Source organism: Chiloscyllium punctatum, chromosome 9, assembly GCF_047496795.1.
Source record: "Chiloscyllium punctatum isolate Juve2018m chromosome 9, sChiPun1.3, whole genome shotgun sequence".
NCBI lineage: Eukaryota > Metazoa > Chordata > Chondrichthyes > Orectolobiformes > Hemiscylliidae > Chiloscyllium > Chiloscyllium punctatum.
In genome coordinates, this window is record NC_092747.1 from 24,877,432 (window position 1) to 24,903,058 (window position 25,627).

General features: G+C 39.1%; 1 protein-coding gene across 2 annotated transcripts in view; it reads right to left on the reverse strand.

Moving 5' to 3' along the window:
* The window catches only part of ppme1 (protein phosphatase methylesterase 1), a 61,372-nt gene that overhangs the window by 26,900 nt on the left and 8,845 nt on the right, over positions 1-25,627 (reverse strand). For both annotated transcript variants that reach the window (XM_072577063.1, XM_072577062.1), the window contains 5 exons: positions 23,150-23,242; positions 14,083-14,140; positions 11,911-11,962; positions 470-624; positions 192-282 (listed from right to left, as the gene is read on the reverse strand). In XM_072577063.1, coding sequence (XP_072433164.1) covers positions 192-282; positions 470-624; positions 11,911-11,962; positions 14,083-14,140; positions 23,150-23,242 — 449 coding nt within the window. The remainder of the gene's footprint in view (positions 1-191; positions 283-469; positions 625-11,910; positions 11,963-14,082; positions 14,141-23,149; positions 23,243-25,627) is intronic.

Genomic DNA, 25,627 nt, shown 5'->3' on the forward strand with positions numbered 1-25,627 from the left:
TATGACATCATGACACTTTGAACACTAAGACTGCAGATTTACTCTACAACAACTCAGTTTCTTTTTGGGACATTATGAACTTCATGGTCCAGGCACATTTTCTCTTTGAATGAAGAGGTTTTTTTTTTGTTCAGAACCTCTCACAGAAGGGACGAAGACGTACTTGTATTCAGAAAGGTAAAGAAACTCACCTCCATTCTATGGCACTTTCAATAGAATTGAACACTTTAGGCCGACTCCGTAAAAATGTTTGCATGCTGTTTAAAGCATCCATTGCTGTGCCTAGAAATTATTTTTAAAACAAAAAAATTAAAGACATTTACGTGAAATTTAAACATACACTACTAACAGATATCGCAAAGTTATTATGTTGTACAGCTGGTTTCTAAGTTCTGTTATGCAGGGTCTCATTATATCTATTGAAGTGAAACAAACTTTCAAAAAAGTTCAGTCAACTTAAATCACCCACCTTCGACTACGTCAATCACACATAGACCCACAAGAGATGGCACCAGGTTCTTAGCTGCAATATGAACGGCTATCGCTCCACCCATACTATGGCCAATCAGAACAACAGGGGGAGAATTTTCACCATACAGCGTTTCCACTATAATGCCAATGTCTCTGTAAAAGAAAAAAATATATTTTGAAAACGAAAGCAGCATTATCAAAATCGACTCACAGACTGTTTTAAAAGGTTGTGAAGTTATGTATTCAAGGTGGAATTCAGGGTGAGTAGAGAGAGATGGTTATTCAAATCAGGTGGGAAGACATAGGGTTACCAGACTTCTACCTTTCCAATCCTCAGTATTAAACCATTACGTAGAGAAGGTGAATATTGACCTATCCCTCCCAAGTTAATTCATGTGCTTATGAAGTCAATTATAGACCTCTCAGGAAGCTGCACCATATGGACAGGCTGCAAGATGCAGCTTGAAGGGTGGCTTGCAGACTCAGGTTTATTTGAGCACCCTGTGGCAAGCATTCCCTCTAATTTTCTTAACAGATGCGTGGGCCTCCAAGGCCCATGCATAGCAGCTACTTCTGGAAGTAGCAGTCAGTGCCACATGGTTCAGTGGTAAGCATTCTTGCCTCAGTGCCAGGGATCCTGGTTCAATTCCAGTTTTGGATAATGGTGTGGAGTTTGCACATTCTCACTGCATCTTAGTAGTTTTCATCCAGATGCTCCAGTTTCCTTCCATAGTACAACAAAGTCAGGGTAGGTGGATTGGCCACACTAAACTGTCCCTGTCCAGGTGGCATAGGCTAGGTGGGTTAGCTATGATAAATGCAGGTTACAATGGTAAGGTGGGATGCTTATCAGAGGGTCACTGCAGACTCTATGGGAAAATGGCCTCTATCCGCACTGTGGGAATTCTATCAATTGTGGTGTAAAGAAAACTGGAGTAGCTGCACACATGCACAGCTAAGAGGCAACTTTGTTTGATCCACAGAAGCCCCCACTGATGGCATAGACCACCCTCACAGAAGACCACATCACCCAACACTAGCTAATCACAGCATGCATGAGAGGCATAAGTGAGCTCACTCCCAATTTACGCTTCATCTACGTCCCCAGCATACAGCAGTCCTAAACATGGGCCAATTTCTCAGTGGCATTTCTGGGACTGAAGAGCTGTTGACACCTGACTTCCTTCAACAAAGCTCAAAAAACCAAATAACAGACAGTAGGCTGCCCAATTAAGATTTAAACCCATTGGTGCTCCTGGATGTGGCTGCGGCAAGGTTATGAATAGGTTTATTCAAAAAAGTTGCCCTGCGGTGTGGAAACAGGTCCTTCGGCCCAATGAGTCTACACTGACCCTCCAAAGAGTAACCCACCCAGACCCATTTCCCTCTGACTAATGCACCCAAGACTATGAGCAATTTAGAATGGCCAATTCACCTAACCTGCGCACCTTTAGACTGTGGAAGGAAACTGGGGCACCCAGAGCAAACCCACACAGACACAGGGAGAATGTACAAACTCCACACTGACAGTCGCCAGAGGGTGAAATCGAACGTGGGTCTCTGGCACTGTGAGGTAGCAGTGCTAATCACTGAGCCACTGTGCCACCCCTGCGGCAGTGTTTCAAGCCAGCCTTTGGAAGCACTACATGGGTCATTAAATAAGCTCTTTGCTCCAAGCCAGATCTAGGAAGAAATTTGCAGGGGGTAAACATTTGTGTGCATCTGCTGCCCTTGTTCTAATAAATTAGAAGGTTTGGAAGGTAACATTGAAGTATCCTTGCAAGTTGCTGTGGTAACTGTGGATTGCACAAACACTGCAACCACTATACTTCAGTAGCAGAAGGACTGAATGTTCAAGATGGGTATGGGTTACTAACGAAGCAGCATGAATTGTCCTGGACAATGTTGTGCTCTTGTTACATAACTGTACTATCTCATAGTGAAAGCTTATAAAGATTATTATTTAGGATCTTGGGTCCCAGAGGTAAATGGGTATTTGGTTTGCAATGCTGTAACAATCTAACGTATTTCTTTTCTGAAAGGTCAGAATAGCATATGGAACAGCCAGCTATAGACATTTCGAACAAATCATATGAATTAAGGTAAATGACTCAACAGATTACATGGTGCGATAATTGCAGATTATGGTTGATTTGAGCTTTTAATGACCCATAGAAATACAGATGGCTACGGACTCGGAGCAAGTGGAGTTCAGATGAAAAAGATCCATACAACAGAAGGGCAGTTTAATTTGTGGAAAATCTTCAGGCCAGAGCTGGAAAGAAATCTTAAGCTGTTTTGGCAACGTTAAAGTGATCCAAGTCAGCTAAAGACTGGCAAGTTAGCCTGGCTGTGTGTCTCTGAGAGATAGAAGGAATTGCATCTGGTGCATGTGCAAAAAAGTTGCTCAAAGGAAATGCTTGCAACCTCAATTACTCGAGTAAGAAACTTTTAAGTGTAAGTAAGAGTGATACTTCATTGGAATGGAGTGTGTAAAGGATATCACTGGGAGATAGGGTTGCGTCTTCCTTCTTGCCATTTTTATACAAGATCTTTCAAAAGTTTTATTAAAAAAAAGCAGAACAGGAGTTGCATTCTTACATGAAAACACTGACAGACTTGTGCCAACATGTTCTGTGATTGACTACCATGGCAACCAACTTGCAAAAATGAAAAATAACTAGTTAATCAAGCCAGGCTTAGTCTGGAGCCTGTGTCGAGAATGTCTTGCTGGAAAAGCACAGCAGGTCAGGCAGCAGCCAAGGAACAGGAAGAGTCAACATTTTGGGCTGGAGCCCAAACATTGATTTTCCTACTCCTCGGATGCTGCCTGACCTGCTGTGCTTTTCCAGCAACGCACTCTTGACTCTGATCCCCAGCATGTGCAGACCTCACTTCCTGCCAGTTGATTTTTACTTTGGAAACAGACTTGTCCAGAACTGGAATCAAAAATTTTCAGAAGAGTAATTCTGATGAGCTGAAAAAGGAACAACATTTATCACGCAATCGGAGGCCAATCTTTAAGAGATTTCTCCCAGATCTTTGATCCCAGATTCCAGAATGAAATACAGAACAAGGCAGGCTCAGGCAAAATAAAATTAAAATAACATGTTAAATACAAGGGCAAAAAAGGTAGAATGGACAATGGGAAAAGTGAGTCAAAGTCTTTAAAATTTTAGGTTAAAGCTTTATTTTAATCTTTCTCAGTTACTGAGAATTTTACTTCCTCATGGCACAACTGAGCTCTAGGGACTTGCAGTTTATTGTTAGTTCCCAGTAGTCTTACTCAAGGAACAAAAAAGTTAGCAAGGTGGCACATTAAGTAATTTGGAAAACAAATGGCATGTTGGCCTTTGTTGGAAAAAGGGACTGGAGTACAGGAATAAGTAGTCTTTCCACAATTGCACAGAGGTCTGTGGAGACCACATCTGGAAGATACTGTGCTTCGTTTTGGGCTCCATATTTAAAAGGAGAACTTACCTGCATTGGAAGCAGCAAAGCCAAAATTCATTAGATTGGTCCCTAGGATGAGGGTTGTCCTTTGACAAGATGCTGAATTAACCAAGTCTATATTCTCTGAAGTTCTGATGAATGGATGGTGGTCTAATGAAAGCATTCAAGAATATTTGGGGATTAACAGGGTAGATACAGAGGGATTGCTTCCTTATCTGGGATTCGAGAACAAGGAGGTAGAGTTTCAGGATCAATCATTTGGGACTGTGATGGGAAATTTCTTCATTTAAAAGGCTAAAATTTTGGAATCCTCTATTCCAGAGGATTGTAGATGCTCCATCATTGAACATATCTAAGGTAAGGATAGGTAGATAGTTGATCCTTTCAAATTAGGGTAGTTAGAGTGCAGATGGAAAGTATGATTAAAGTCCAAGATAAGCAATGATCAAATTAAACTGTACATCAGGCTTGGTGGGCCATATTGATTACTCCTATCTCTTGCATTTTGCATCAATTATCTATTAATATTTTAGACTGGCCAGTCTCTCTCACAAAATCAAACTTTGAATATTGCAAATCTCCAAACCATATCGCATATTTCAAGATCACCTTATTTAAAAAAAACAAATTAAGTCTTACAAAGTCAAAGTGCAGTAACATTTAAAAATAGATGGATCTAACCTTAGCAATAGCCACCCAATCACAGACAAATACAGTTGACACATCAGCTGCAACTGATATTTCCTATTTCAAGTAGTCTTACTCAAGGAACAAAAAAGTTAGGTGGCACATTAAGTAATTTGGAAAACAAATGGCATGTTGACTAAAACCTGCAAACCACTTTGGTAACTATGACACTTGTAACATCATTGCAAATTTTCACAGACTGTGTTTCCGACCAAATTTCTCCAAATTAATACATCCTAAAAATTTATGCTTAAAGACCAAGATTCAATTTACGTTTGGTGGAGGGAGGTGGAGGCAGCGTAGGGAGGGAGGTGGGGTCAAAGGAGAGAGAAAGAGTATCCAGATAAATAGTCATTAAAACAGTAATACATTGCTGATTTAGAATTAGAGCCCAAATTTCAACATTATTAATTCTCAACCAGAATCCATATATTAAACAAACAGGGGGACTTAGATTGTATTCAGCACACACACAATAGGATCGGAATTCATCCAGCCCATAGTCCCGAGAACTATCCCTCCTTTTGTAACTGACATACAAGTATCCGATTGAAAGTATACTTGGGTACACAAACTTTACCCTGAATTAGTACAGGCTCCACACTGAAGGTGTGTTTCGGACAAGAGAATCTTTTAATTTAATATCTTACTCCAAATAGCAAATGATCATAATCTCAGTTTCACAGATCATTTAGTTGTATATAAACAGATCTAAAATTCAAAATGCTAATTTTAGCTTAAAAAAAGTTAAAAAAAATTTATGCTCTCATTATCAATACTTAAGCTGACAGAGATGAAAGTCCTCTCCCTTCCTAGCACTGTGCTCTTTCCTTATCTGAAAACATCTATTATATTGACATGCATGTCAACCAGACTCCAAATACAGAACTTCAACCAAGAAACAAAAGATGATCAACTTAACTTGCATATAAACCATAAAACAATTTAACCTGGTTTTCCTTTAAAAAAAAATTTTGAGTTAATATGGTGCTATATGTGATGTGTCAATTTGTAAATAAATTTTAAACAGCAAAGTTTTCCACATATTTTCATCAATATGCATAGCACAGATATGTAGCACTTAGTTAAACCATGGCTTTATTTGCATGCTCAATTATATATTAAAAATGGCACATCAGTTTGTGAAGGAGCACAGGAATTTTGTCTTGATGGGCATTTATTTCATTGTTTTGCACAATGGTCTACCAAGTTTGCCAATGCCACAACAATTACTGTACTTAAACAAAGTCAGTCATGGTTAAAAGATGCATGTTCTCAGGGTGTCCAAAAGAAAGAAGAACGCGATTTTTCTTTCTCAAAACGAGAGTGACTTTGTTTCAATTGTGTTAAGCTTTTTCCTTAAAATGGCCTGCTATGCCTTCCTTAATAACTGGTCTGTAGTTTACCAATTTCTGTCTCCCCTCCTTCCAAAAAGAGGAATCACATCAGCAGTTTGTCAATCTGCTGTAACCCGGTCAATATCCAGTGAGTTCTGGAATGTTTTGACCAATGTCTCCACCATCTGTGCAGCCACTTCCTTTATTCAAGGTAAACGTAAAACCACCATAGTCCTACCAGACCATATGCTACTTTCCCATTAGAGACAGACAACAGAGGGTCACCACACCTCAGGCAAGGGGAGAGGTTAAGAAGACGGTTCTCCATGGAAACCTCAACTGGTGCAAGAATTGAAACTGCACTGACAGCACCACTCTGCTTTGAAAGCAAGCCATCCAGCCAACTGAGTTAACTTATCCTGCTTCCTTTAATAAACCTGTTTGGAGACTGCCTATTCCACACTGTAGGGAATCTAATCCAATCAGATCTTGGTGACTTGGTTGCATCCAGGACCATTGAATTGTCTTTTCTCCCATTAGTATCTGGCTTATTTGTTATTAGATTAGATTCCCTACAGTGTGGAAACAGGCCCTTCGGCCCAACTAGTCCACACTGACCCTCCGAAGAGTAACCCACCCAGACCCATTTCCCTCTGACTAATGCACCTAACACCATGGGCAATTTAGCATGGCCAATTCACCTGACTTTCACATCTTTTTATGATTGTGGAAGGAAACCCACGCAGACACAGGGAGAACGTGCAAACTCCACACAGATAGTCACCAGAGGCTGGGATTGAACCTGGGTCCTTGGTGCTGTGAGGCAACAGTGTTAACCACTGAATCACCATGCTGCCCTTTGAACATTGAGATATCTGAGGGATGGATCTATTGTCTTTCACTGTGAAGACAGACTCAAAATATTGGTTTATATTAGCTTTCATGTCCTTGTTACTAATTTCCAGTTGCATTCTCCAGGGGCCACCCTCTTAATTTAGCCACTCTTCTCATGTATAGATATCCTTTAAAATCTTTTGCTGTATTTTTTCCTCACAAATTCACTGTCATAAGCAATTTTCTTCACCTTCATTAGCTTTCTCTAAAAAAAAATAAAAATCTGCTGCTGGTTCCAAAAAAGAAAAATTTCAAAGCCTCTCAGCTACCACTAGTTTTCACTGCACCGCATGCTTTAGTTTCTGTTAGGATACTCTCCTTGATTGCCTTTGTTAACCACAACTGGTTCTTACTTCTCAGTCGTCTTTGAGAAGTTCAATTTTTTGCTGTGCATAATGACATCTCTGTTGAAATATCTGGCACTGTTCATCTACTGACCTTAGTAGATTTTGCCAGTCAACTTTAAACAACTTTCTTCATAACTCTGTAACTGTCCTTATTTAGGTGGAGGACACTGGTTCGAGTCAGGTTGCTCTTCCTTAAATGAAGTTTAAATTCTACCATGTTGTGGTTACTAACCCCAAAGGATGCTTAACTAAGAGATCTCTCATTATTAAATCTAAAATAACTGGTTCCTGGATAAGTTCTGCAAACTACTGCTCTAAAAAACAATTCTAATGCACTTCACAAATGTTTTCCTATTATCCTTGCGTGCCTGATTTGTTCAGTCAAGGAAGGATGTTGTGAAACTTGAAAGGGTTCAGAAAAGATATACAAGGATGTTGCCAGTGTTGGAGGATTTGACCTATAGGGAGAGCTTGTATAGGCTGGGGCTGTTTTCCCTGTGGTGTCAGAGACTGAGGGGTGACCTTTTAGAGGTTTATAAAATTGTGAGGGGAGTAGATAGGGTAAACAGACAAAGTCTTTTCCCTGGGGTGCAGGAATCCAGAACTCGAGGGCATAGGTTTAGCATGAGAGGGGAAAGATAATAAAGTTGACCTTTTGATCCCTTTTGTCATGCTGAGGGTGGTGAGTGTACAAAATGAGCTGCCTGAGGAAGTGGTGGAGGCTGGTATAATCTATTTGCATTGTCAACTTGCCTATCTTGTGACAAATGCTCTGTGCATTTCAATAAAGAGTTTTAAAGCTTTGACTTTTTATCATTATGCTGGTTCTAATTTTTGCTACACTCTTCTGTATGGACTGTCTACCCCTTTCTGTCATACAGTGATTATCATTTGCCTTTTCAGTGACCTGCAGCTATGCTCTCTCATTTTAAAAAAAAATTATTTTAAATTCCCTTCAATTGATCCTCTTCCCCAACAAGGAAGATAAAACAAATAAATTTATTGGCACAGAATTTCAGTATTTCTGTAAAAAGGAAAAAAAAAGACATTTTTATTAAAGCTTTTCATCTAGCATTCATCAGGACAATTTGTAAGAATGCAATTGGAGGGAAAACTGTTATAATGATGTGAACACATGCTGATAGGATGGCAAGTGGACTCTGATTGGGAATAGCATTGACATGGAGAATACACCCATTACTCCTGGTTTACAGTTAACAGCCAGGTTTTGTTAAAAATTTTAAAGCAGGCTAGGTAACAGATAGCAAACAATGCTAAAGAGATGTTCTGTCCTTTGTACAAAATGAACAATGTGGTATGTGAATTTTTGCACCAGTGATGCCAGCTACTTAGGATGTATATTTCAAAGACTGGCAGATGGTATCAAACAACATACCCTTTCAGCTGACTGCAACAAACAACAACCAGTCTATACTTCAAAATTTGAGATACAATATCAAACATAACATGTGAACAACATTTGCTGGACAATCATGAATGTGCAAGGAATTATGCTGACATCCAATTTGAGACAGACAGTCAGGCTCATAATGTGACTCATCTGCAAGCTTTGGAAGTTATGTATATTAATATACTTTTTTTGCAAATAGGAAGATGATGGACATGCACTGTGACTACTTCCACCCAACAAAATAGGAGACTATCATTTGCTGGTTTACTTGGGCCAGGACAATGCCAGTTTAAAATGTAAACAAAGATGGCTGTTAACTGTCAATCATAATTAATGCATGTATTATCCACTACAGAACTTTTACTAGAGTCCATTTGCCAACCAATCAGTACACTTTTCTCATCTGGTGCGAACATTATGCTTTCCCCCAATTGATATTCTTGCAAATTTTAAGGCAGCATGGTGGCTCAGTGGTTGGCACTGCTGTCTCACAGCACCAGGGTCCCAGGTTTGATTCCAGCCTCAGGCAACTGTCTGCGTGGAGTTTGCACATTCTCCCAGGGGACTGCATGGGTTTCCTCCGGGTGCTCCAGTTTCCTCCCACAGTCCAAAGACGTGCAGGTCAGGTGAACTGGCCATGCTAAATTGCCCATAGTGCTAGGTGCATTAGTCAGAGGGAAATGGGACTGGTGTGTTACTCTTCGGAGGGGTGGTGTGGACTTGGGCCAAAGGGCCTGTTTCCACACTGTAGGGAATCTAATCTATTTTAATTGTCCTGGTGAATGCAAGATGAAACGCTTTGACAGGTATGTATTTTTCTTGGTTTTTCCAAAACTCCGGATTTAGATATTTTTAAATCGACCTATTCGGGGATGTTATTACACACCTCTGGAGCAGGTAGGACTCGAACTCAAGCCTGGTTCAGAGGTAAGGACACACCACATAAACAGTCTGCTTTTTTTGACCCCTTTTTTCTTTTATACCAAAAAGTGCTAATAACACACAACTGAGAGACTTTCGCACCAGTAAAAACAAGGAATTTATACTCTAGGAGTTGAATGATCTAAACTTGCTCGTAATTCAAACCTTATAATCATAACTAGGTCACTTTTGGAATAAAACCAGGAAGTACTTTTTCCACACAAGGGTATATAAAATTTGCAGCTTTCTCTTGAAAACATGTGAATACTAAATCAATGAAAATTTTTTAACAGTTTAGTAATTTTGTGCTTCATAAGATTATCAAGGGGTAAGAGTCACATGGCAAAAAGAGAGTGTGGAGGTAGGGATTAAATGTGATTTACAATCATGTCCTATACCTGTACCTCTGCTCATACCAATGATCAGATCAAAAATGGCAGCACAGTCAGCCTCCTCAGCCAGAGCTCATCTGCTCCATCTATTTATTTTCATTTTCACTTTTCTGCAACCACAGCCCCACCCCCCCGCCCCCCACCACCACCACCCCACAGCCCCCCCCAACCCCACCTTTCTTCTTGGCTATATTCTGAACTCCCAGCCTCATTGTGAGCTCAGCCTGGCCATCCCCTTGTGGCCTGGGGTGGCCTACAGACAATTCCAGAGTGATCTCACAGCCTCAAGGTGAAGCCCAACATGGACTAGAGGCTGGGTGCCAGCGTGGACTGGGTTGGAAGGACTGTTATTCTGAACTTTTCATTTTTCTGATTTATTCTTAAGAACTTGTACTTACAGTGCCATCTTGGATACAAAGGTAAGTGGAGATTTGCAAACTTTTCACACTATAGGTAGACAATCCTAATCAGAAATCCTCAGGACCAGTTGTCCTTCAGATTTCAGAATTTTTCTGATAAAAGGATTAAATTTACATTTTCATAGCAAAAATAAAAAAGTTACCAAACAGCAGATGCACCTATGATTACTACAAGTACTGAGACAGAATTGACACCTGCCAGTGCTGGGCCACGACACTATGTCACACCTGAGTGACATGGATTGAGTGGGTGTGGAATGGAGTTAACTGCTTGCCCGCCTAACAACATGGTTATTGAGAAAAAAATTCAGGAAAAAACCTTCGGATTTCAGAGCTTTTCAGAATTTTGGATAAAGGATAGTCAACCTGTACTAAATTGAATACATGTGACAATAAAGCTAATTCTATTCTACACCAACATTCATAACTGTATGTAGTTTTCTTAAAAGATTCTGGCTGCTTTACTGAAACAATATTTAATTGCAATGAAAACAGCCCTCAGCTATACTTTTCTCTATCTTAGATTTTCATCCATTATCATCATGAATAAACAAGAAACAAAATAAACCAAATCAAATCAAATAATTCAAGAAATAAACATTATTATCTCTTTCAGCATAATGATTCTAATGTCATTCAGTTTATGAAAGAAAGTAAGCAAGCAGCTGTAGCAGATGGTAATGCTGGCCTCCATTGGGACAGAGGACTCAAATACAACAGCAGGCATGTCTTGCTGCAGCTGTTTGGTGAGACTACACCTGGACAATTGTGCACAGTTTTGGTCTCCTTACCGGAGGAAGGCTGTTTGGCTATGGAGGGAGTGCAACAAAGTTTTACCAGATTGATTCCTGGAATGGCTGGACTGACAAGAAGAGAGACTGGATTAGTTAGAACTATATTGACCTGGAGTTTAGAAGAATGAGAGACATTTGTCACATAAATCTATAAATTTCTGACAGGATTAAACAAGGCAAATGCAGGAAGGAAATGTCCTCATGATCGTGAAGTCCAGAACTTCAGGACACAGTTTGGGGATACGGGGTAGGCCATTTCTCTGTGACAGAAAATGGCTGAGACTAAAACATTGAATGCTTTCAAGGAGGAGTTAAATATTGCTTTTGGGACTAATCAGATCAAGAGGGACAGAATACCAAGTTGGATGATCGGCTATGATCATATTGAATGGCTGAGCAGACTAGAAGGACTGAGTGGCCAGCTTTTTTTTTGTTATTTTTTATGCTTCCAAGTAGGAGACAGATAAGTAAATAGAAACCACATGCTGAGGGTGTACATGGTATTTATTAATAATGCTAGAATTTTGACTCATCATTTTGAGTGCTGGATGTTATGTTAAAAAAATGTCAGGACAGACCTCATACTGGGAAATCTTACAAACAGATGGAACAACCCACATCACAAGAGATTTTCACAAGTTCTTGAGAAATTATGAAAGCTCTTAATGACTTTACAGTAATGCAGAGGGAAACATCAAGCGGCGAGAAAGAAAATTGACTTCTAAAACACTAGGCTGGTGAATATTTACAATGTTTGGAAATAATTATTTTATTGCCAGAATACCTTGACATGGTTTCTGCTGAAAGATCATCAGCATTTCTGACTTTTGTATCACCTGCAATATAAATAGGACCAGAAGTTAGATATTTTTGCGAGGTTGTTTCCTGTCTTCATATTGCATATCTTATAACACATGATTTAATCCAACATATTCCAGCTACATCTTCATGAACAGGAAGTATATGTATTTTAGTACAAAACCTGGGCAAAGGCAAAAACTATACCCTTACCATGCAGCAGAAATGTAAATCTATTTTTGAAAATCCAAGGTCAGTGTCAATGTTGTAAACAGCAATCAAATCATTCTTGATATAAATAACTTCAACATTGCTTCCAAATAGTAGAGGGTTTCCATTACTAGTATGCAACAGAATTTATTGGAGTCAAGCAATTCCAGAGCAATTATCTGGACAATTTGAATACAGGTCAGATTTTGAATAGAATTCCTTTATAGATTCTTTTCCCCCCTATTACTGACATAACTGTAGTGATCTAGTATCCAGAGACAGGTTACTTATGAGGCATATGTAAAACAATTATTTGGCAATGTACAGTCTCATTGGTAGCCTGAGTTAAATTTAACAGATGCTGTATAAGTTTCCTAAAGTTCTGAAAACCTGACAGTGAAAGGAAGGCAGAAATTGTCAGCAAAAGGAACCCCCCCACCCCGCTCTATCCCCACATCCCCACTGTGGTGTTAGCAGACATGCTGCATCAACCCCCAGGTCCCATCTTCTCCCTTCCTGCACCAGCCCCTCTCGTCTCTTTTTCAACCTCCTCTCTCTTTCCCTCCTTCAAGTTGTCTAACTGCTGGGTACAAAATGCAAGGAAAAAATACATAGAAAGGAGATCCCTAACTTTGTTTTCTCTGGGCTACACCTCTCCCATCTTTATTAATATTTAGTTTACTACGTTGATGACACTTTATCTTGAGCAGATTAGCTGGCATTAAAACAAGCACCTTAAAAGATGTCAATAACAGGAATAAAACTGAAAAGTTAAACAAAGTTTTTTTTCAAAAACTGAATTACTTTCTTGTTCAAACTGTAGGCCCCCCCTTGGGTTTACCTTCCTGTTTAAAAAAAGGATCTTGCATCACTATAGATGCGCGAGCTCATACAAAAAATTTAATTCTTCTTCCCAATTCAGTTGAGTAGAAAAACCAAGGTTGTTGTTGTTTTGCAATATTCAGCAGGTTTGTCTTCACTATACCCTACACTATACAGATACCAGTTTACAAGTAAGGCAGGAGGAAAAAGTTCAGTGTGAGTCCAATGTTATCAGTTCAAAGCCATGCAATGGCTGGAAAATATTTGCCACCTTACATTCTGATTCCATATTACATATGACTTTGAAGGCCACAATAGTAAAAGCAACTGCAGGATTTGGACAGAGATATCAGAATCAGCATAAACATTGTGTGTATTTTGGTCAGGGTGAGATAGACACTCTCATAAAACATGGGTCACATTTGCAGCAAACTCCGGCAGATTAATTTCCAACACTGCATGTAGTCAAGAGGATTAAGGAGGAGTTCAGGTAGTGGGAGAAGCATCCAATCTTTTATTATGACAGGCATTAATTGCAGAAGTTTTCATATGTCATTTCAATTTAAGTTACTCCAAATATTTAAAGTACTCAGACAGCTCACACTTGATACATGGTGAAAATGTTTTCTCAAAATCTAGATCCATGAGTGTTCAAAATCAAAAGTTTTTTTTGGTGGGGGGTGGTGAAAGCAGAAAAAAAAGAGAGAAGAATATTAATTGAAAAAAAAGGTCAAATAATTAGAATTCCAAGTAGAGGGTTTTGGAGTCCAATTGTGTTTTAATGCAGAGCACAGGATTTAGAAAATAGAGGTTTTAGAGGAGCTTCTAGAGGGGTGCCCAAATGCATGGGCATTCTAGAACTTGCAGTGTACTGGAAAGAAAACATTGAGATTGGGAGAAGAGATGAGCTGATCACAATAAACTGATGAACTATGACTTGTGGCGACAAGTCAAAAGAAATAACTGGTACAATACAAACCAGTATATGCCCCTAAAGCACAATGGGTCTACTTGAGTCATTAAGCAAAAACTGATACATTAATAAACTTATACACCTTTACTGGTGCTCATTTATCAAATTTAATGGTAATCACTTAACAATTAGAATAAATAACAAAAAGCTTACCATGGCTTCGTAGATCTACTGCCACAACCCTACAGTGAACTCGACTGATAATCATGGACTGTAGTCAACAAGAACAGGTTATCTTAAGTCATATATACCAATCTCATATCATAACTTGCAAGCATATATTTTACAAAAAAATAATGTGAACCTTTATGACCAAATGTTAAAATTTGAAAAAAAAAACTAACTTCACTCCTTGAACCATAAATACTGTTGCGTAAGTATTGGCCATGATACAGGTCAAAAACAAAAATCACAATCTTGGTGGTTAATGTGCCATTACGTTTGATGTTTAATGCTATAGAATTCTAATGGCAAATTGATGACCAAACATTAAGGTTCATTTCTGTCTAGAGAGATAGTGAGGGGGTCATACAATTTAATGTCTTCCCCTTTATGAATACATAAATATGCAGCTCATTGCAAAATATCTCCAAGTCTGACCATTCTTCACATGCAAAATGAAATATTAAATAGAACATAGAACATAGAAGAATACAGCGCAGTACAGGCCCTTCGGCCCTCGATGTTGCGCCGATCAAAGCCCACCTAACGTACACTAACCTCCATATACCTATCCAATGCCCGCTTAAATACCCATAAAGAGGGAGAGTCCACTACTGCTACTGGCAGGGCATTCCATGAACTTACGACTCGCTGAGTGAAGAACCTACCCCTAACATCTGTCCTATATCTACCCCCCCTTAATTTAAAGCTATGCCCCCTTGTAATAGCTGACTCCATACGTGGAAAAAGGTTCTCACTGTCAACCCTATCTAACCTCCTAATCATCTTGTACACCTCTATCAAATCACCCCTAAACCTTCTTTTCTCCAATGAAAACAACCCCAAGTGCCTCAGCCTTTCCTCATAGGATCTTCCTACCATACCAGGCAACATCCTGGTAAACTTCCTCTGCACCCGTTCCAGTGCCTCCACATCCTTCCTATAGTATGGCGACCAAAACTGCACACAATATTCCAGATGCGGCCGCACCAGAGTCTTATACAACTGCAGCATGACCTCAGGACTCCGGAACTCAATTCCTCTACCAATAAAAGCCAGTACGCCATATGCCTTCTTCACTGCACTATTTACCTGGGTGGCAACTTTCAGAGATCTGTGTACATGGACACCAAGATCCCTCTGCTCTTCCACACTACCAAGTAGTCTACCATTAGCCCAGTAATCCATCTTTTTATTACTCTTACCAAAGTGAATCACTTCACACTTAGCTACATTGAACTCCATTTGCCACCTTTCTGCCCAGCTCTGCAGCTTCTCTATATCCCGCTGTAACCTGCCATATCCTTCCTCACTGTCTACAACTCCTCCGACTTTCGTATCATCCGCAAACTTGCTCACCCAACCTTCTAACCCTTCCTCCAGGTCATTTATAAAAATGACAAACAGCAATGGTCCCAAAACAGATCCTTGCGGATGACGGCACTCCAAGATGAACCTTTGCCATCAACTACTACCCTCTGTCTTCTTCCAGAGAGCCAATTCCTAATCCAAACCTCCAACTCACCCTCAATGCCATATCTCTGTATTTTCTGCAGTAGCCTACCATGGGGGACCTTATCAAACGCCTTACTAAAATCCATATATACCACATCTCTGCTTTCCCCTCATCTACCTCCTTAGTCACCTTCTCAAAGAATTCAATAAGGTTTGTGAGGCACGACCTGTCCTTCACAAAACCATGCTGACTATCCTTGATCACATCATTCTTATCCAGATGTTCATAAATCCTATCCCTTACAATTCTCTCTAAGACTTTGCCCACAACAGAAGTGAGACTCACTGGCCTATAGTTACTAGGATTATCCCTACTCCCCTTCTTGAACAAGGGAACCACGTTTGCTAGCCTCCAGTCCTCTGGCACTACTCCTGTCGACAAAGAGGACACAAAAATCAAGGCCAATGGCTCTGCAATCTCCTCCCTTGCTTCCCAGAGAAGCCTAGGATAAATGCCATCAGGCCCAGGGGACTTATCTATTTTCACCCTTGCCAGAATTTCCAACACCTCTTCTCTACATATCTCAAAGCCATCCATTCTACTTATTCGTGCCTCAGTATTCATATCGACAACAATAGCTGACCGATAGAGGGGTTTCACAACAAAACAGAATATTGACTGCACCAAAAAAAAATTTGTCTTTAATATTTTTTAATTATGAGTCATTGTCAAGAGCATGGTCACTCAGGTGTTCTGTCAAATTAGAATTTAGCAATAATTTAGCTTGGGACTTTCTAGTCTGTCAATAGGATAATAGTTTTTTAAAATAAATTGTATTCTCCCTCGAAAAGATGCTGTTACTTTAACAGCTCCACTAGTTCCAGCTGTCCTGGGTCATTTTGTGCAAGTTGAATGAACATCTACATGGAGTACTGACAAGTTAACTAATTTAGGGAAGAGGGAAAAGAGAACGTTACATATAACCCAGTTCTTTAACCAATGTCCACTCATATTCATTTCCTTCTGTGATCAGAGGTGAACTCTGGATGATTTCTCCTTCCTTGAATCCACAAAGGTCACCTAACTCTGCCCAAAGGAGGATTCACATCACATCTATATTATTCCTATAACATCTTCAAATAAACTATTCAGCACAATACTTTATAGAATTAGAAGAGATTAGGTTAACCTGAGGTGATGGCTGCACAATACTGTATTTTTGATGGAATCTGTGTTTCAAAGCTTGTATTTTTGAGATAGCCACCAACTTAAAAAAAGGAAATCAAGCCTTCTAGTTTCTAAGGAAAATGAGATTGAAATTGTGATTGAAAAATCAAAACTTCCAAGGATACTATAACTGATTAAAATATACAACAGAACACTGCTCAGGAGAAGTTGACAGTCCACTTGGTGTAGGACAAGCAGGCTGAAAAGACAAAGGCTAGATTCTGAAGTTGAAAATTTAGCAGATATATAATTGCTGTATACGCTTGTTATTTGAAAATAGGTTTGGTAGATCACCGCCATCTAGATCGAGTGGAGGTGGTTCTAGAGATGGGTGCCACTTTTAATGAAAACTGTCCTGTGGAACTCAGTTGTTTGTGCATTGATGTCAACTGATGACCAAGCTCCAAGGAAAGGAACTGAAATTCTACAAAGACGACAAGTGTTTATAAGGATTGTGTCTCTTGGCACCAATGACTTATACATTAAGTGAATTAAGGCAATTTGGGGAATCTGCCCAAAATGTGTAACATATAGCTTATAAATTGACCACAATTTCCTAGTTAATTTATGTTTAATTGGTTTGGCTTCAGTGTCTAGGTAGTTAGCAAGACAGTATTCAGGTTTTATGCTTTGTTTGACTGTTGTATAACAAAACTATTTTGTTTTAAATACTGGAATCTTGTGGTTTTATTCTTCCAACAAATAACTAATGTTTTTAAATCAAGTTAATTGAATACAGTATCAGTGCTCAAAATCAAAAGTATGCAGAGCCAGCAACATTCCTAAAATCAATACATAAACGATGGAGAAACTCAGCAAATCTGGTAGCATCTGTTAAGAGAGAAACAGTGGACATTTTAAGAAAATGGCTTTTCTTCAGAAGCGAAGGGAGCTGGGAAATGTTGTTTACATTGCTGACAAAAGAGGAAGAGCAAGTGGTTTTGCTTAAACAAGAATCTCCAGCATTATGTTTCATTTCAGTTGATACAGCATAATTCACTGTAAAAAGTAAAGACTGATGTCCTGAAATACAAATTTATTGGAGTATCAAGTGTGACATTTTTCTCACTCAAGAATTTATGGATGCTTTCAAACTACAATGGCTACAAATCCAAATACTTAAATGATAGTCACAGACCTCTAAGACCTCTACATTAAACATCTTTCTACTCAATTATTACAGCAAAGAGTTAGCAAATACATGACTAGTATTGTAGTAACATCTACACAGGACAAGAATTCAGGGAATCAAAATGAGCACGTGGAAACCTGTACCTTATACTGTAATTATCACACCACTTAGAGACACAGGCATATGCCAGCTGAACATTGTAGGTTCAGCTTAAGTACACTTACAACAATATTGCCCTCTTCCCAGTGGTCAAAATATTTGTCCATATATTACATGATTAAATATTGAGACTTCCATTTTTGTTATTAAGCATATAACTCTGAAAGTGACCTATACTGCGCTTCACAAATGCCATAATCAGATATATAAAGTGGCTAGTACTGCACCTTTTTAGTGCCAGAGTAAGTTAAAGGTGAGAGTAAACTTGTTTTTAGAGGAAGCATCTAAGCAGGTCAAATTTTAAATTAAAAAACAAATGTGTATAAATTGGTTGTTCTATACTCATTTGTATTAGCCATCTACATAAATAGTGAACATGGCAAAACACTGTCCATAACATCTTTAAAAACATCATATTTGGCCTCAGGAAAAGTACCTCTGACTACACTAGACGAGAAAGTAAGTTTATAGAGTAGGACAACTGAGGTGGAGAGAAAAAAAAACTTTAAAAAATCTTAATAGATCGGTAAAGCTAAAATGTGCACAAAAATGGATCAACAATAAACTAACTTAAAAACTTGACGAAAAGTTTAATTTGAACAAACACAGAAGTTTCTAGGAAAGAAAGAACATTATATCTGTTTCCCGATCACAGATTTATGGTGCTGCACAAGCATAACATCTACCATACAATCCTCAGTTTAAGAATTCTTAGCATGCAGAACATTATAACAAGGGCTGACAGACTTCTTCTGATCTCTACAGGGATATATGTTCGAGGATGAATCATATGTGCCTGCTCTCACAAATCTCAGCAGCCTAGCTGCAAAAGGTTTGAGGGGAATGTTGGAAAAGTAAAAATGCATTCCTCTTCAAGTACACAACAGAATCACTTCATCACCTTCTTCTAGCTGTGAACTTAAAATATTAATATGACCACAATATGGGAAAAAAATTGTAAAAAGGCAACACAGAATGTACAATCGCTCTTAAATCCAGTGTATTCACTGGTATCTTATATGACATTGCAACTTAGAAGATCTTCAATGGTAAAATTGTTTGCTAACATGCAATGAAACATCACAAATTGCTGTTTTAGTAAATCAATGGAAACCATTTCAAACTATATGATGTAACAATGCAATAACTTGCATGTCCAAGTTCAATTTTAGAACTTAAGCCATTTTTCATTCCTTCTCATATCCCTAAATTTACAATTTAGATATATGCTCCAAGCAACAGCCTAATCTTGCAGCTGATAGGAGAGGAAACCACATGCAGATCTTAGAGTTGACATCATGAACATTTTTAGACTCTTTATATAAGGCAAGAACAGTCATCAAGGGGCAAATTGCAATGGTTCCATCACCTGGCTAATTATACAGTTTAAATCAAATCAGAACAGTCTTCGTGTGAATATCTCAATTATGCTGGTTTACTTATCTATTCACTTGATGAGTATCCAAACTATAATTTTTAAAAAAGGTCATGAAGAAACTAAAGTCATTTTCAGAAGGGATTTTAAAAATCAACATGATAGCTTGGTAGAAGGACTGCACATTGGACAGAGTGAACAAGTAGTGAAGGGGCAGGTAGTGATAATGATCAGGACAGGATGCAGAGCAGGAGGGGAAAGCAGCAGAAAGGAGCAGTGTGTGGGAGAAAGTCGAAAGAGACAGCGAGCAAAGTAGTAGCTTGTTTAAAATACAGACTTGAGCATATGCCACAGTTCTTGGCATACATTCACTAAATGATGACAAAATGAAAATGGAGGCTGCACTTTTCTGCTAAGCTCTGTTATTTACAAACTGTGCTGAAAACACATTATTAGAAAGCGCTTTAAATGGGGGTACCTGCACATAATGAACAGAAATAGGGAACATTGGGGGGAAGAGAAAGAGAAAGCAACAGCGACAGGGAGTATGGCGTTAAATGGAAAGATAAGCAGCAGGATAGCATGTGTCCAGGCGCATTTAAAATTGAGGCAGACTGGGAATGCAGAAAAAAGCAAGGATAACTTCGGACATCATATGACTTCCAATATCCCTAATGATAAGAAAGTTAGCATTAAGGCACTTTACCTGAATGCTCGTAGCATTCATAACAAAGCAGATGAACTAATGGCACAGATCATAGTGAATGATTATGATGTGGTAGGCATCACAGAAACTTGGTTACAGGAGGCTCAGGACTGGCAGTTAAACCTCCAAGGATTTTCAACTTATCGAAAAGACAGGGAGGTCGGCAGAGGGGGTGGGGTTGCCTTGTTAGTTAAGAACAAAATTAAATCGATGGCACTGAATGACATCACATCAGATGATGTGGAGTCTGTGTGGGTGGAATTGAGGAACCACAAAGGCAAAAAAACCATAATTGGAGTTGTGTACAGACCTCCTAACAGTGGTCAGGACCAGGGACGCAACATGTACCGGGAAATAGAGAAGGCATGTCAGAAAGGCAAGGTCACAGTGATCATGGGAGACTTCAATATGCAGGTGGACTGGGTAAATAATGTTGCCAGTGGATCCAAAGAAAGGGAATTCATGGAATGCTTACAGGATGGCTTTTTGGAACAGCTTGTCATGGAGACCACAAGGGAACAGGCTATTCTGGACCTAGTGCTTTGCAATGAACCAGACTTTATAAAAGATCTTAAAGTAAGGGAACCCTTAGGAAGCAGCGATCATAATATGGTAGAGTTCAGTCTGGAATTTGAAAGAGAGAAGGCAAAATCGGATGTAATGGTGTTACAGTTAAATAAAGGTAATTGTGAGGGCATGAGAGAGGAACTGACAAAAATAGACTGGAAGCAGAGGCTAGCGGGGAAGACAGTAGAGCAAAAATGGCAGAAGTTTGTGGGTATAATCGAGGACGCTGTACAGAGGTTCATCCCCAAGAAAAGAAAGATTATCCAGGGAGGGATTAGACAGCCATGGCTGACAAAGGAAGTCAGGAAATGTATTAAAGAAAAAGAGAGATCCTATAAAGTGGCCAAGAGCAGTGGGAAATCAGAAGATTGGGAAGGCTACAAAAACAAACAAACAGAGGATAACAAAGAGAGTAATAAGAAAGGAGAGGATCAAATATGAAGGTAGGCTAGCCAGTAATATTAGAAATGATAGTAAAAGTTTCTTTCAATACATAAGAAACAAACGACAGGCAAAAGTAGACATTGGGCCACTTCAAATTGATGCTGGAAGCCTAGTGATGGGAGATAAGGAAATAGCAGGAGAACTTAACAAGTACTTTGCGTCAGTTTTCACAGTGGATGACAGGAGTAATATCCTAACAATTAAAGGGAGTCAGGGGACTGAGTTGAGTATGGTTGCCATTACAAAAGAGATAGTGCTAGAAAAGCTAAAAAGTCTTAAAATTGATAAATCTCGTGGCCCCGACGGGTTACATCCTAGAGTTCTGAGAGAGGTGGCTAAGGAAATAGCGGAGGCATTGGTTGAGATCTTTCAAGAGTCACTGGAGTCAGGGAAAGTTCCAGATGACTGGAAGATCGCTGTTGTAACCCCATTGTTCAAGAAAGGATCAAGACAAAAGATGGAAAATTATAGGCCAATTAGCCTAACCTCGGTTGTTGGTAAAATTCTAGAATCCATCATTAAGGATGAGGTTTCTAAATTCTTAGAAGAGCAGAGTCTGATTAGAACAAGTCAACATGGATTTAGTAAGGGGAGGTCATGCCTGACAAACCTGTTGGTATTCTTTGAAGAGGTGACAAGTCGGTTAGACCAGGGAAATCCAATGGATGTGGTCTATCTAGACTTCCAAAAGGCCTTTGATAAGGTGCCACACGGGAGGCTGCTGAACAAGGTGAGGGCCCATGGTGTTCGAGGTGAGCTACTGGGATGGATTGAGGATTGGCTGTCTGACAGAAGGCAGAGAGTTGGGATAAAAGGTTATTTTTCAGAATGGCAGCCGGTGACGAGCGGTGTCCCGCAGGGTTCAGTGTTGGGGCCGCAGCTGTTCGCATTATATATTAATGATCTGGATGAAGGGACTGGGGGCATTCTAGCGAAGTTTACAGATGATACGAACTTAGGTGGACAGGCAGGTAGTACTGAGGAAGTGGGGAGGCTACAGAAGGATCTAGACAGTTTGGGAGAGGGGTCCAGGAAATGGCTGATGGAATTCAACGTGAACAAATGCAAGGTCTTGCACTTTGGCAAAAAGAATAAAAGCACAAACTACTTTCTAAACGGTGAGAAAATTCGTAAAGCCAAAGTACAAAGGGATCTGGGAGTGCTAGTCGAGGATTCTCTAAAGGTCAACATGCAGGTTGAGTCAGTGATTAAGAAAGTGAATGCAATGTTGTCACTTATCTCAAGAGGGTTGGAATATAAAAGCAGCGATGTGCTACTGAGACTTTCTAAAGCTCTGGTTAGGCCCCATTTGGAGTACTGTGTCCAGTTTTGGTCCCCACACCTCAGGAAGGACATACTGGCACTGGAACGTGTCCAGCGGAGATTCACACGGATAATCCCTGGAATGATTAGTCTAACATAGGAGGAACGGTTGAGAATCCTGGGATTGTATTCATTGGAGTTTAGAAGATTAAGGGGAGAATTAATAAAGACGTACAAGATAATACATGGCTTGCAAAGGGTGGACGCTAGGAAATTGTTTCCGTTAGGTGAGGAGACTAGGACCCGTGGACACAGCCTTAGAATTAGAGGGGGTCAATTCAGAACAGAAATGCGGAGACATTTCTTCAGCCAGAGAGTGGTGAGCCTGTGGAATTCATTGCCGCAGAATGCAGTGGAGGCCGGGACGCTAAATGTCTTCAAGGCAGAGATTGATAGATTCTTGTTGTCTCGAGGAATTAAGGGCTACGGGGAGAATGCGGGTAAGCGGAGTTGAAATGCCCATCAGCCATGATTGAATGGCGGAGTGGACTCGATGGGCCGAATGGCCTTACTTCCACTCCTGTGTCTTATGGTCTTAACATAGATGCCATTAGAGCCAGTCTTGCTTTTGCTTCAACAGTGGACAAATATGAATAGTTTCTTGCTATGCAGTAAATCTCATTCTGCAATTTCCACACTGCATTTTTCTTAACACTTGCTATTACTTACAGTGAATACTGCCCAGGAGAGTGCTGAATGGCCTCCACCATGCAATAATAAGAGAACAGGCCCATCAGATCCACTTTTGTAGATTCGAAAAGAGTACAAGTGGTTAAGGTTTATTTGCAATATAAAATTAAGGTAAACTGTAAAACAATATATGTATTAGATTGGACTTAAATTGCCTTGCCATGAACAAACATGACACAGATTTGTAACTTAAAGCATTAGAAATTTGTTAGAACATTGTAGCCAATGAATCATACATGATAGATTAAATGAGTGGGCAAAACTACAGCAGGTGGAGATCAATGTGGGAAAGTGTGAAATCACTCAAATTTAGATCCTGAAAAGCTGGATCAGAGTACTTACAGAGTAATGAGAAGATCGAAATGAAGGTCAAAACAGAAAGATAAAAGATCACCGTACAAAAGAAATTAAAAAGGTTAATCAAGTATGAGGCTATTATCTAAACAAAACTGGAATACAAAGAAATGGAAGTTACGTTATGGAGCACTAGCTATAGTCTATTCTGCATTTAGTTCTGGCACCTCACCGTACATGCTGCAGAGTGCAGCACAAATTCAACTGATTGATAAGAAAAGGCTAAATTATGAGAACAGGTTGTTCCTTAGTGCATTCTCCACAGCAATGCTTTATCTATTCTGTGATATTACTAACTAATCAGAGCTCTTTTCTCGTTCAAACTGTTGTGCCCTGATAATTTAGGCATTCTTGCAGTTTACCGAGTGCAAAATGAAAACCTTTAACAGCATCCTTCAATTTTTTTTCAGCAATCCCCAAAATTTGTTTGTTTTCCCACAAATATAGAAGATTGAGGGAATTTCTAATTAGGATATATCATATGATCAAAAGATAGGGTAGAAATTGCAAAACGATTTCCTCAGTAGGTGACTCCAGCTCAAGGGGAAGTAATTTCACAGTTAGAGTTAGGCTGTTCAGGAGAAATGTTATAAAAGTATTTCTTCACACAAAAAAGGTCGAGGGAGATCTCTCTCAAAAGGCTGAGATTTTAGGCCAATAATTTGGTCTGTTCTCACAAAAATATTGTTCTCAGTATGCTTGTCACCACCAACATTTTAAAATCAAATTACATATTTCTGTGCATCACAAATGTAAGACATGAGCAAGTTTTAATTTTATTTTTTAAATTATCCAAATTATAAAATCTCACAGATAAAGCATTGCTCTAAATAAAAGTTAATAAATTCATAACTATGGTTTCTTAATCCCTTGCACATCATTTCAGAGAAGCTATACTAATTCTAACATGGACCTTTCCTTTCATCTTTAGCCTGCATATTTAACATGGAGGGTTTCTGGTTTTTGTTTGCACCAATATTTTGTCAAATTTCACATTTTGTTGATCATTTGTTTTTCCAACATCATACAGAAAGAAAATGGAATTTAAAATAAAAAGGCAATTCACTTGAAAAATGAAAGAATGGTGTAACCCTTGGTCATAAGCTTCCTGCTAGGATTATGGGAGCAGATTCTTTGAAAAGTTGAATATATATGGTACCATACTTTAATGGTTGCTGTACTAGCAGCTGGACTGGTAAGCTCTACCTGCATCCACGGCAACTTGTACCATAACCAGAACGCTACCTGTTTAGCGGACCTTTGTAACAATCAAGAAGCGCAAGGAAGGCAGGAAGGATGTATGTAATTCCCATCCACTTTGGATGATATTAACTTTAGTCTGAGACACACACACACACACACAACTTGGTTGACTCTTAATGTCATCACAGCAGACAGACGTGAAATACAGATAGTTGGGTAATGAACAAGATAGCAGTTGTGTTGTTTTATACATCTCACCTTATGCATAAATTTGCTTTGAAGTAGTTAAACCAAAATAAAATCTTGATGCATACTTCAGTTTGAGAATCCCTTAAAGTGGTCTCCCAACTGTTACTCAACAAATTTAAAATCACAAATTAATTTTGTCTAATATATTGAAAGCATGTTTTCTCAATCTGAACACATTACATTCTCCAACTGGCAACACCAGCAATATAAAACAGTCATAATCTAGTCCACTGACATTAGATATGTGTCCTGGATGTGAACACCTTATTTTGCAAATTTAACCATGAAGTTCACATTGCAATGTCAAGTGAGGCAATGCAGGTTTTGAAGAAAATTTTAAATTTGAAAGCTAAAAGAGATCAGCAAGAACCAGGATAAATGACCAACAAAACTAGATAGAGAGAAAGGATACAGGTCAAACAGCATTCTGAACAAGAATATGAAGGTTTATGAACTTTTCATCATCTTTGGGTAACAACAGCATGACTGAGCTACCTCTTAAATATAGAGGTATTTAGATGAGTCATTTGAACACTATTCAGTCCAATTTTTTTTTTAGAAAAAAAAAGTATAGGTCAGATCAAGTGCCTATTTATTGCAACCAAAATTAGATGAATCCAAATAATAATGCCTTTAAAGTGAATGCTCCAT